Here is a 12,940-nt window from a genome sequence, read left to right as displayed (position 1 = left end):
TTCCCCTCACACTAAAACACATAAACTCATTTCTCATCTCTCTAATTATCACTAAGAAAAGAATCTTTTAAAAACTGGAAATCTAGAAAAATCTCACATATCACCATATCACCTTATCACAGAAGACATTTCAACAGAAGAAACAGCAGCTGACAGGAAGACCAACATATTAGACTTTAAAGACACCATACATTCTTAACCTTTCTAAATGCAAAACAGAATTCACCCCAAAACCAGAGCCATGTGTATGCCATGATAACATCTCCCTCTTTCTCCTCCTTCTTTCTTTCCCCTCATTTCTCCCTCAAATTACTGTCTACCACATGAAACTGGCCAACAAACTCACGGATTGGAGCTAACACACTTTTATTGGACTGGAAAAATGTTACTAACTATATAAAACTCTTTACAATATGGTACATTATTGGTTGATGTTTATCAAATACTGTAAAGTTAAATGCTTTGCTAGTCAACATATATTGAATCCTGTATTTATCAGGCCTGTAGACATTCTGCAGATATTTTCAGAAAAACCCTCAACCAGATATCATGATTTATTCCAAAGTAAAAACAGTAGATTTTTCTTTGTCACATTAAGTAGAATTAGAGAATTGTTCAATCAGTGGAGGAGGTCACTTTCTACCAACATGAACTAAATACAGAATTTTGTGTCTTATTTTGGTCAGTTTAAATCCATATATTAGAGGATTCATAAATGGAGGAATGAGGAGAAATTCTATAGAGATGAAGTTTTGAAGGCTCTGAGGTAAATCTGTGGAGCCAAATCGCATGTACATCAAATCAAAAACAATTACAACAAGGAATGTAACTAAAGAAATTAAATGGGGCACACATGTCTGCATAAACTTTATCCTGTCATCTGTGGACCTCACACAAGTCCTAATGAGATGCATGTAAGTCCAAATTATGAAAAAGCCGTGAAACACATAGATGAAAATTGTAAGATATGCAACTACACTATTTGAAAAGGCGTCAGCTTCACGACAAGCAAGTTTAACAATTATCCAGTTCACACAAAAGAGTTTCTGAATGTTTGAACTACATAACTTTAGTCTTGACGTTAGCACAACATTGATGGAGAAAATACAGAAAGGTGTCAGCCAAGAGAAACATACCAGCGCAGAGAGCTTCCTCTTAGACATAAAAGAGTGGTAGTGCAGTGGTCGACATATAGCCAGATACCTGTCATAGGCCATAACTGCTAGAATGGACAAATCACAGCAAGCACATGAGTACATGACAAAAGCCTGTACGAGACATCCTTCATATGAGATTTCTTGAGAAGACGACAGTAAATCTAAAAGGAATTTGGGGTAGAAACCTGTGGTCCCATAAAGTCCATTAATGCAAAAACTACACAATAAGATGTACATAGGTTCATGCAGGTTTTCATCTACGATAATGATAGTGACGAGAGAGATATTGAAAAACAAAATCATACAGTAATACAGTAAAGTGAGTGCGAAAATAGTAAGTCTGTAATTCATTGTCTCATTTATCCCAGAGAGAGTGAAAATTCTTACAATAGAAACATTATCCATGGTCAGAGAACAAATTACACCTCTCTTCTCAAATTCTACTTTCCTTGTGTCACAGCATCAGTGGTTACAGAGTGAAGGGGTTAAAGTGCGCTGTGCTGTAGATACATCCCTCGCAGAGTCTGCCCTCCTTCAATACAATCTATTAATAACAGCTTTAACTACAACAACAAGGAACACGTGGGAATAAAGTCCATTGGTGAATACTGAGCTAGTTCGACCAACATCAGAAAAATAATAATGATAACAATAACAACAGTGATACAAACAAAAGTTATGTTTACATTCAGTCTTACTGATTAAAATACACTGTGTGCATCCTTGAGGTCTAACAAATGTTGAATGTATTTCCTTACTCATAAAACATTTGTATCCTCCCCTTCGTATGTTGCAACATTGCAGCCCATCAAGGCCCGTTACTACTATCAGTTGAACAGTGGAATAGTGAGAAACCATTGTCGGCAATGTTTATCGCATCATCTGTGCGTGTGCAAGTACATGTGTGTCCTTGTGTGTGTACAAAATAAACCAAATGGTGACCCACTCAAACCTGGCAACATGGACGGGCATAGTGTGTCCATACCTGCCCACTGAGTCTCTTGTGCCGGCCCTGGACAGGCCTCTGTCCCCGAAGCCCAAGTTGGACAAGGTAGCTTAAATGTACGGATAATGAACCTGGGTCCTTAGAGGAGAATTGTGGAGGGGAAACATGAAGCCCGTGTATCATCCTTTCATTCAATTATTTAATTTATCTGGAAAACAAAAAAGGGAAAATCTAATAAACACGGAAACCAAATCAAAAAAATGTCTAATTCAAACTTTTCTTCATTTTTCTTCATTTATTTTAACCATTTCGAAAACGGTGTCCTGCTGCATGTCCATGCTTTGCACATGCAGCAGTGTACTGTACACAATCGGCCCCAACACCAGTTCACCAACAAGTACACAAAGGCACGTCTTAAGGTCGCTGCCTCAGGGTGACATGTTACTCCGTCCACGAGCAGCCAGTTTTGCATCTCCAGTATGATGCAGCAAATTGCGTACATTTCTGGTTTCCTGTCTCAGCTTGAAAATATAATAAATATATTAAATATATGAATATATGATTTTAATATATACACGTGTTGTTTCTGTTTCAAAAACACAGAGATGATGAAGTGGATTGTTAAGTGTGTTTGAGAAAATCAAGGAGGTTGTCCAGGCTACTCAGGACTGGCACGTGAAGAGTGAATGCTGCATTTGATCTTGCTGCATATCCTTACTCTTCAGTGTTTTCACATGATTGACAGACGCTTTTGATACTGAGGCTTGATAAACGGTTTATGTTGCATCGTTGTTTTCAGCTCACAAGGATTATATAAGAAAGTGTGGCACATGGCTGTAGTGGCAGTTGTTGCCAGATGTTTCATGTAAGCTCTATATTTGATTGATGATTGTCAGTTTCATGTGGATGTTTCTCAAAGCTTGACTCAGTTTTTGTGTCTAAATGCATTATAAGTCATTATTCTCTGTATGCAAGAACTTTTCAGCAAAATAAATATTTTTTGTGAATTCTGTCTAATGTAGACATGACGAGAGTGGAAATGCAATGGGATAGCAAACATTTTACAGTAACATTTGGCTCAAGAGTAATCCAGGTCTATTTATTGAAGATTTTCACAATATACAAAATACAAAGAGTACATTGTATCCAGTCTGATCCCAAGTATCCACTCAACCCACCCACCTGCCAACCCACCAGACCTGTGCCACTGAATTAAAGTCAATGATTGCCAAAGAAGAGAAACACATGTCGACACCTATTTCACAACAGAGCTTCTGACAAATTGAGAGAGTTTATCGCATGAGTAAAGTTTGTCCAGTAGTCCGATCCTCTGAGGTTAATCTCCCTATTTGCTGGGCAGTGCAGTTCCACCAGCGACTTCCAAGGCTGTTCTGTGACTTAGGAGTAATGTTACATTTGAAAAAAATCCCAAAAGAGAGACGAATTTTGATCATGGGAACTAGCATGTATCTTATGTATTCAATATGGCACAGTTCATAACAGTCAAACCGGACATGAACAAGGATTTGCAGGGAGTAACTTGGGGTATTGAATGAACAGGATGGTCATAATACCTCTTTTTTATCACACATGAATATATTCTGAATGAATTTGAAAATGCTCTCACTTCAGTTAATCTACGCTGTCAAGACACTTTCTTTCTATTCTTGAAAAAAATAAAGAAATTCTGTTACGAATTTTGGTCAGTTTTAACCCGTAGACCAGAGGATTCACAATAGGGGGGATTAAAAGAAATTCTATTGCCATGAAGTTCTGAAGGCTCTGTGGTGACCTTCCCAAAGAAAACCGTGTGTACATTAAATCAAACAACACAGCAAAGCCAAAGTTGAATAAAGAGACTAAATGTGGCACACATGTTTGCGTAAACTTCTTCCTGCTATCTTTGGATCTCATGCACGTTTTGACCAGATACATATAAGACCAAATAAGAAAGAAAAAATGGACATGGTAAATAGCAATGTTGAAATATACAATAATGGTATTTGCTACAGGCGGAGAGCAAGCTAGTTTACCAAGCAGTGCATTTGAACAGTAAAGTTTAGGTATGTGTGAGCCACATAACTTTGTCTGAAAAATTGTCATTGTGTTATTGAACATGCAAAAAAGAGGCAAGAGCCAAGAGAAGGCCACTAACAGAGATATTCTTTGTGCAGTCATAACAGAGTGGTACATTAGTGGCTGACATAAAGCCACATATCTGTCATAAGCCATAACAGCAAGAATTGATAACTCACTTCTTGATGATGAGTGTATCACAAAACTCTGCAGGAGACATCAAGCATAAGAGATGACATGAAAGGGAGACAGAAGATCAATGAGGAATTTGGGATAAAAACCTGCTGTCCCATACAGTCCACTGATGCACAGATTACAGAGGAAGATGTACATGGGTTCATGAAGGCTTTTATCCACAATGATTGTCACAATAATGGTCAGATTTACCAGCTAAATCACAAAGTAACACAATAAAGTGAGAACAAAGAGAGTGACTCTGTAGTTTTCTGTGCCATTTAACCCTGGCAGAGTAAACATTGTAATTACTGACACATTATCCATCATATTGGAAATTATACAGTTTGCTCTTACATTATTAAAAACGAGACATCCAGTACTGCATCTGTTCATCACTAACAACCTGAACCGTCATTTGTAGTTCAGTTTATATGCTTTAATGGCAGCAACAGATAATGTGCTGGTGAACATAGAAATTCAAACAATCCAATCAGTGAGCTAGAATACGCTAGAGATGAATGACTAAATGATAACACAGAAAAGATTGCAGTACACATATTGAGTTTAAAGACAACATTTTAACTTGATGGTTTAAGTTTCCAATTTCATCAATCGCGTTGTTTTATGAATTTTTTAAGAACACTTGCACTGACAACTAGCTATTATTATGGCGTATGAACTGCAAACTTCCTTACACACAGTTAAAGGTGGAGTAAGCAATTGAGAAAGATTTGATATTTGAACTCAACAGCAAAACAAATACACTTCAGACGCTCAAAAGTCATTACTAAGACATTACTAAGTCCTGAATTTGTAAATGAGTGCACATTACTTGTATATAAACATAATTTTTATGAAACAGGTTTGCACAAGGAAATAAATAAATAACACTCCAATGGTTTGAGTGTCTACTTCACAGTATAAAATTTGACAAAGGTGATGTATGGTCCCTAAAACAGTCATTTTTATTTGTGGGTGCTGTTTTTTCCTTGTTGAATAACTCAGTGAGACAGAGATGCTTTTAAATAAATATGAATTACAACAGAAAATAGATCAAACACAAATTTGAAATAGTCAGCAACTGATGCAAAGTAAGTTTTAAGGCAAAGCTATATGAAACAAGGCACACGTCTCATCAGGTGCAGATTTATTGAAAGCTCCACATGTTTTAAAATATGTTAAACATGATGTGATTGGAGACACATTTAAAGCACAACAGATAAATTTAGTTGGACTTTTTTACATGCCACAGAATTTTCCCTGTAATTTGCTTTCTGTCATGATGTAAGGGGCATTTCAACTGTGAATGCTGGTTATGTGTGAATGTCACATTGTCTAATGATTAAAATGATAATGTATTTGGTATTTCTCCCAAATCATATACATGATTTTTTTTTCTTTGTGTAGACAACTCATGACTTTGGTCTAAAAACTCACCTTTTACCACAAATAAAATTTTGAATTCTGTTTCTTATTTGCGTCAATTTGAACCCATAAATGAGGGGATTGAGGATTGGAGGAATTAAGAGAAATACTATCGCCATAAAATTCTGGACACTTTGTGATAACTGTTTTGAGCCAAATCTCATGTACAACAAATCAAAAAGCAAACATACAACGACTACTATTAAAGAGACTAAATGTGGTACACATGTCTGCATAAATTTACTCCTATTCTCTTTGGATCTCAGACATTTTTTGATCAGGTATACATAGGACCAAACAACAATCATAAAATGACCAAAATAAAAAGTATAATTAAAAGCTGGAATGATAATTTTTGCAAGAGAGGCAGAACATGCAAGATTAGAAATTAACCAATTAACACAGTAGATCTTCGGTATGTGTGAGCCACATAACCTTGAATTTGATGTTGTTATTGTGCTCATGAACAACAGATAAAATGGAACAAGCCAAGTAAAAAACACAAATACACAAACTCTTGGTGTAGTCATCACAGAGTGGTATACCAGAGGTTGACAAATAGCCACATATCTGTCATAGGCCATTAGAGCTAGAATAGAGAAATCAGCACAAGCTGCAGAGTGCAACACAAAACCCTGCAGAAGACATCCAGCATAAGAGATGACATGAGTGGGAGACAGAAGATCAATGAGGAATTTGGGATAAAAACCTGCTGTCCCATACAGTCCACTGATGCACAGATTACAGAGGAAGATGTACATGGGTTCATGAAGGCTTTTATCCACAATGATTGTCACAATAATGGTCAGATTTACCAGCCAAATCACAAAGTAACACAATAAAGTGAGAACAAAGAGAGTGACTCTGTAGTTTGCGGTGCCATTTAACCCTGACAGAGTAAACATTGTAATTACTGACACATTATCCATCATAAAATGTTACAATTTATCATTATTTATCTCTCATTTGAGCAATAGGAATTATATTTGCACAAACTAACCTTTGTGGGAGAAAAAATGGGCATCCTGTTCTGTGTCAACCCATTCCATGATGACTTTATATTCTCTCATGGCAGAAACACTCAATGACGCTGTTAGCGTGGGACTTCAAATTTCCAGTAAGTGATGTGGCATGTGATTTTTTAAAATCATATTATTTTTAAAATTAAGCTGTGTTGAAAACCTTTATGAGGTGAAATTGAGACCACGTAAAATAAAATGCCAACATGTGTGAAGTTAATGGAAAGTAAGTCATGCATGGAGACTTAGAAAAATGTAATCTGTTATCAAAATAGTAATGGTACAAGAAAATAATTTGTCATGTTGTTTATTCATGCAAAACACATATATTTCGAGAATATTTTTAGCTCAACAACAGTAACAAATTATGTTTACACTGGCTAAGGATTGGCAAAATTTATATGTGAAAAAAATGTAAAAGGCATAGTCAGTCGATCTTATTGTTATTTCATTATTACTACACATGGTCTGCATTTGAGTATTGGACTTAATCTCATTCAATATTTTGAGAACAATAAGCATGTGACCACAACACTCACAGTCAGCTTATTTGTGGAACATCTTGTGTAATGTGTGTGTAATGACTGATCCTGATTAAGCCTGATTTCTGTTCTTCCTTAGCGATAGTGTGAGAGTTAATTAAATGACAGTTTTTTTAGGTTTTTTTGACTGTTCCCACACTACTCATAGGTTCTGTATATGTATGTTTTTCCACAGTTGTTTGTACCTATGTGTGCTCATAGAATCATATTCATACAATTTGCCGTGGTGTGGTTCAGACTTATTATTGCATATACCTTGATAACATCCTTAAACTGTGTCTTCTGATTTCTGGTAACTTAAGTCCATACACAAGAGGATTCAGAACTGGAGGAAGGATGACAAACTCCAGCGATAAAATCACAGCAACAAATGGGTTTATCTCTTCAAGATTATACCTGCCCAAGGCAATATCACAAAAACCTGTGATTGAGTAAATCACAAATGAAACCATGTGTGGCAGACAGCTCTGTAATACTTTCCCTTTGAATTCTGCAGATTTCTTCCAGCAAACAGCTACTATTCGTAAATAGGTGTACAGGACATAAAAAAGGGGAAGGAAAACTGTGGCTATGGTCAAAAGCATACCTACTATATTGTTGACAGTAGTGCTGACACATGATAATTTTACAACATTCCAGTTGGCACAAAACACTTTTTGTATCTCATTACCACATAAAGGAAGTCCGGCGGACAGAGAAATGCATGCCGTAAGAACAAAGCCTGGAAAAACCCAAGCCATTGCCACCAAGCTGAAAACGGTTTTACGGCTCATCTTTCTGTGATAGTGTAAAGGATGACAAACAGCCACATATCTATCATAAGCCATAATGCCAAGAATGGTCATTTCATAGGAAGCATATGTGTAAATAACATAGATCTGAGTGAAACAAGCAGAACGTGAGATTAAATGAGTATCAGACAGAAGGTCCATGAGGAATCTGGGGAAGAAACCAGTCGAACCGTACAGAGAGTTGAAAGACAAAAATGCAATAAACATATACATGGGCTCGTGTAATGTTCTTTCTCGTGATATCACCAGTACTATGACAAGATTAGCAGAGACAATGAAGACATAGAGCAGGAGGCAAAACACAAAGGCTGGATAGCGGTGGTGTCCAATGTTCGTGAACATGGTGAGGTTAAAGTAAAAGGAGAGAGTGCTGTTTTCCATTCCACTCACACTAAATCAGAGGCAAAGACGTCAGTAGTTTGGTCTTTGTTGTTAGATGAACTCTCATTCCTGACAGCATCTGTGAGAAGGAAGATTTAAGCAGTTGTGTGATAAAGTGCTAACCACCTTGAATCATTGAAACATAACATCATATAATATTGGTCATACCTACAGTAGTTTCACCTTGAGGCCTGCTCTACATTTTGCTCTTGGTTGGATCTCCAGACACGCCACAAGTGCAGGTAATAAGGAGGAGTTAAGAGTGTTTTATCTCATCTGATCTTGAATGCTGTCATAGTTTTTCTTCTCTGGAGAATTCTGATAATCACTGTAAAATTTAGTACTTACCATAATGCATTTTAAGATTAATACTCAACTGTGAAAATGTAGTTTCTAGGTATGATGTCTGGGATCAATGTCATTTCTTGCTTATTATTCCAAAAAACAATGAGGAGATACACAATGGGATAAAATATAATGGTCACCCCCGCAGGAGTCCAACATTGACTTACAGTGACAAAGTTGTAACAACTGTAACTAAGACATGTAAGGACCCTGACACACCAAGCCAAGAATAGGCCAACAGGTGCCCCTGGGCTGTCTGTGAGTGACTGTTGCTGACATCTGCTTTTTGTTAACCTTAAATAAAAGGCTTAAACCATGATCAGCGAAAAATCTTTTTTGCAAGACATCACACACCAACCCGGCTTCGTCCCCCACACCTCTTTAAGGTAAGCACCCTCCACGAGATTGCTAGAGGTTTACTCCAAGTAGGTCTAAAATGTATTGTGGAGGCCCAAAGCATTCTTTGAGGTTCTGTTAGGAACAGGCTGAGGTATACAAGGAGTTAAGTTTTATTAGGGTGACTAACTATAGGGCTGTCCCTGACTGTGAGGGGCACAGGAGGGAAGTCTCAACCGTTCAGTTAAGTGTCTAGCTGAGGTTCAAGCAAGGGAGGGAGGGTTAACCCCATAGGTTTATCTCCAGCACTGCTTACACTTAGAAGGGACAGTGAACCTTTCGTATCAGGCCCACTGCGTCGTCAAGGCCCGACACAACCAGCATGAAAAGACACCCTGAGAGCTCTGCCACCCCCAATAAAGGCTCATTAAGGACAGCGAAAGTCCACCAACTCTCTGAGTGACACTTCATGGGTTTTATCCCCAGCCAGGGTTTAATTGTGCAAGGCAGTTCAGACACATTTTGCAGTGTTTTCTTTATCAGCTCAGGTTGATTCACCGACTTCTCGTCATCTTTTCTTCCTGGTTTTCACCCTGATTCTCCACAGACTTGAGTAATTCTGATTCTGACCTTGCTTTTGTCCACGAAGCAGCTGAGATGTTAGCTTTGATGGTAAAATGAGCTAAGTCATAAATATTATTATCATCAGTAGAGATTCATATTTGGTGGTTACTGAGGTCTCCTGTTCTTCAGGCTTCTTTGACTATGTGCCAGTTGGGGGTGTTTGTACCCTGCCCATAGGTGCACTGTTTCTATTGTGTTATCTTGATGGTTATTGATTTTTTTTTTTTTGGATATCCTACTTAAAGACTATCTTAAGGTTTCACCACTTTGAGGCAAAAAATAAGTATTATTACATATTGTGTTCTTGGCAGAATGGAGTAGCAATTTCTACTATAAAGTAAACAGCAAAACATTTTTATAGGAAATATACAATATAACCAAATATTTACGTAGATGGACAAATGACACACTCTATGACACATATTGTGTCTATGGTCTGATATGGGCATGTATTTTCTGCTTTGTTCACATAATATTTCCCAAATGACATAGTGTGTAAGAAAAATAAAACCCATTATATTGAATGATTTGTTGTGCCACCCTTCTTTATTTTCTTTAACGACATGTAGAATGGAATCGTTTGAGTTTTAGATGTGTCTTTTCATTCATAAAACTGTTGTTTCACAAAAGACAAAATGCTCATGTAGAGTTTTTGTTCACATGGGGGGGGGGTATATTTGACCTTATACATGTCACTACATGAAAGTTATGGCAGAGTTATGAGTGTCATATTAAGCAACAGGTGAAAAAATTAAGCAACTGGTTTTAATAAATAAATTAAAAATAAATAAATAAATAAATAAAGAGATATTGGCACATTTTGTATCTGTTTTTGATGAGACTATATGCATGTATATAACTATGGAGTAAGCATTTTCTTTATGAGTGCTATCAAACTCCTTTATGTTTTTTTTTCCTGTGCGCCCACCAAACCAGATGGGGGAATTTTGAAAATTATTCACAAAAATAGCTTTTTCCTTGTGCTTCTATTGTCTTGGCAACCTGAGCATGTCTGTTCCTAAACAATGTCATTATTATGTACATTTAAAATAAAACATAATAATAATAAATAATAATAAAGAGCATGGGACATGCACATCCATCTTATAGTATTCTTATTTCTGTTATTGTAACAGTCATAGTTAAATTTATGCAGTTATACTTGTTCAAAATGTTTTGAACTATTGTTTTAAGTTAAACATTATTAAAATGTGTCTTGAAAGGCCATAAATGAGAGGATTCAGAACTGGAGGAATGACAGCAAACTCCAGTAAAATGTGTTCATCTCTTCAAGATTATACCATCTTAAGGCAATATCACCAAACAGAACATAACATTAAACAATGTTACAGCAAAACAAAAATATTGTTTATAGCACATGATAATTTTACAACATTCCAGTCAGATCAAATCACGTTTTATCTCTTTGCCACTAAAGGAAGCCTGATGGGCAGAGAAATGCATGCTGCAAAGAAAAAAGTAGGACAACCTTTAAACAGTTTAGGAAGTCATCTTTCTGTGATAGAGTAAAGGATGAGAACGGTCACTTAATGGGGGCATATGTGTAATGAAGGTGGTTAATTCACAGCACAGATCATTCATATGATCAGTGTAGATTCTAGTAATGTTCTAGAGGAATTCTTCTTAGTTTGGGGTTTTTCCGCATAGCATCCTGAAAATGTGTCTTCTAATTTCTGGTAATTTAAGGCCATAGACAAGAGGATTCAGAACCGGAGGAATGACAACAAATTCTAGTGACAAAATTACAGCCACGAATGGATTTATCTCTTTAAGATTTTGTCGGCCCAAGGCAGTATCAATAAATGACGTGATGGAATAAGTCACAAATGAAATAATATGTGGAAAACAACTGTGTAATACTTTCCCCTTGATTTCTGATGAGTTCATCCAACAAGCAATGACAATTCTCAGATAAGTATACAAGATAAAACTAAAGGGAAGGAAGGCCATACTTATGGCCCCCAACATAGCAATAACATTATTAACAGAAGTGGTAAAACATGATATTTTTACAATATTCCAGCTGGCACAGTATACCTTATGTATATTGTTACCACATAGAGGAAGCCTGACAATCACAATAGTGCTTACTGTAAGGTTACACGCTGGAAATACCCAAGCAAAGAATGCCAATGTATAGACAGTTTTACGGCTCATCTTTCTGTGATAGTGTAAAGGATGACAAACAGCCACATATCTATCATAAGCCATAATGCCAAGAATGGTCACTTCATAGGAAGCATATGTGTAAATAACATAGATCTGAGTGAAACAAGCAGAACGTGAGATTAAATGAGTATCAGACAGAAGGTCCATGAGGAATCTGGGGAAAAAAACAGTCGAACCGTACAGAGAGTTGAAAGACAAAAATGCAATAAACATATACATGGGCTCGTGTAGTGTTCTTTCTCGTGATATCACCAGTATTATGACAAGATTAGCAGAGACAATGAAGACATAGAGCAGGAGGCAAAAGACAAAGGCTGGATAGCGGTGGTGTCCAATGTTCATGAACATGGTGAGGTTAAAGTAAAAGGAGAGAGTGCTGTTTTCCATTCTCTAAGTCAAATAGTTCTCTCTGAGAGGAAAAAGTCTCTTTGACTGTTCTTAAACAATCTCTTATCACAGTTTTTTTTTTAAAACAGCAGTCATAATAACTCAACAGAAAATTATGAGCAAAAACAATTATACATATCAACCTATTTAGCTATCTATATGGTGTGATATCTATGCACATTAAACCAAAACTAGGTTCTGGGAGGTATTCAAAGACTGTTATCTTGTCCAGCCTGGTAGATGTTACATCATTTCACATCTGGAGAATTTAGAGACCTCCCCACAGTGCATGTTGATGTTTGAAATAATGCATTAGGGAGAGATTTTATCCGTGCTAGTGAGTTTTTAGCTATAGGGGAGACCGGGGCTGGTTGTAACAAAGGGATAGTTGTAACAGCATCACTTTCACCAATAAGGGATAACATAAGAGTCATGTGATCAATTTCATGTATATCCACTTCCTCCCTGATCTTGCATGTGAATTTGGATGGCTGTGAGAGGAAGTGTGCAGATTTTACAGTCAAAACATCAATTTTCAGGTAAG

General features: G+C 36.8%; 4 protein-coding genes and 1 pseudogene across 4 annotated transcripts; all 5 read right to left on the bottom strand.

Moving 5' to 3' along the window:
- Positions 1-632: 632 nt before the first annotated feature.
- Positions 633-1,562, bottom strand: LOC111652382 (olfactory receptor 6C1-like). Its single transcript, XM_023402632.1, has one exon. The coding sequence runs from the start codon at positions 1,560-1,562 to the stop codon at positions 633-635; it is 930 nt and encodes a 309-aa protein (XP_023258400.1).
- A 2,173-nt stretch (positions 1,563-3,735) lies between these two features.
- LOC111652392 (olfactory receptor 6N2-like) lies at positions 3,736-4,749 on the bottom strand. The gene is given in 1 exon segment (XM_087173004.1): positions 3,736-4,749. A coding segment is annotated over 1 exon segment (1,014 nt).
- Positions 4,750-5,789: 1,040 nt separating this feature from the next.
- On the bottom strand, positions 5,790-6,713 carry LOC111652384 (olfactory receptor 4Q2-like). Its single transcript, XM_023402634.1, has one exon. The coding sequence runs from the start codon at positions 6,711-6,713 to the stop codon at positions 5,790-5,792; it is 924 nt and encodes a 307-aa protein (XP_023258402.1).
- An 871-nt stretch (positions 6,714-7,584) lies between these two features.
- LOC111652391 (olfactory receptor 10J4-like) lies at positions 7,585-8,514 on the bottom strand. The gene has a single exon (XM_023402642.1). It carries the CDS (start codon positions 8,512-8,514, stop codon positions 7,585-7,587), a length of 930 nt encoding a protein of 309 aa, XP_023258410.1.
- A 2,903-nt stretch (positions 8,515-11,417) lies between these two features.
- Positions 11,418-12,396, bottom strand: LOC111652390 (olfactory receptor 10A3-like; annotated as a pseudogene).
- Between the last annotated feature and the right edge of the window lie 544 nt (positions 12,397-12,940).

The sequence above is a fragment of the Seriola lalandi genome, unplaced genomic scaffold (genome assembly GCF_002814215.2).
Source record: "Seriola lalandi dorsalis isolate HSWRI2012SDOR001 ecotype SW California unplaced genomic scaffold, Sedor1 jcf7180002053973, whole genome shotgun sequence".
Classification (NCBI taxonomy): Eukaryota; Metazoa; Chordata; class Actinopteri; order Carangiformes; family Carangidae; genus Seriola; species Seriola lalandi.
Note: the sequence above shows the minus strand (reverse complement) of the source record. Positions and strands in the feature narration are given on the sequence as shown.

Coding starts and splice junctions, on each gene's coding strand:
- LOC111652382 (XM_023402632.1), bottom strand. CDS start 1,562: ATGGATAATGTTTCTATTGTAAGAATTTTCACTCTCTCTGGGATAAAT.
- LOC111652384 (XM_023402634.1), bottom strand. CDS start 6,713: ATGATGGATAATGTGTCAGTAATTACAATGTTTACTCTGTCAGGGTTA.
- LOC111652391 (XM_023402642.1), bottom strand. CDS start 8,514: ATGGAAAACAGCACTCTCTCCTTTTACTTTAACCTCACCATGTTCACG.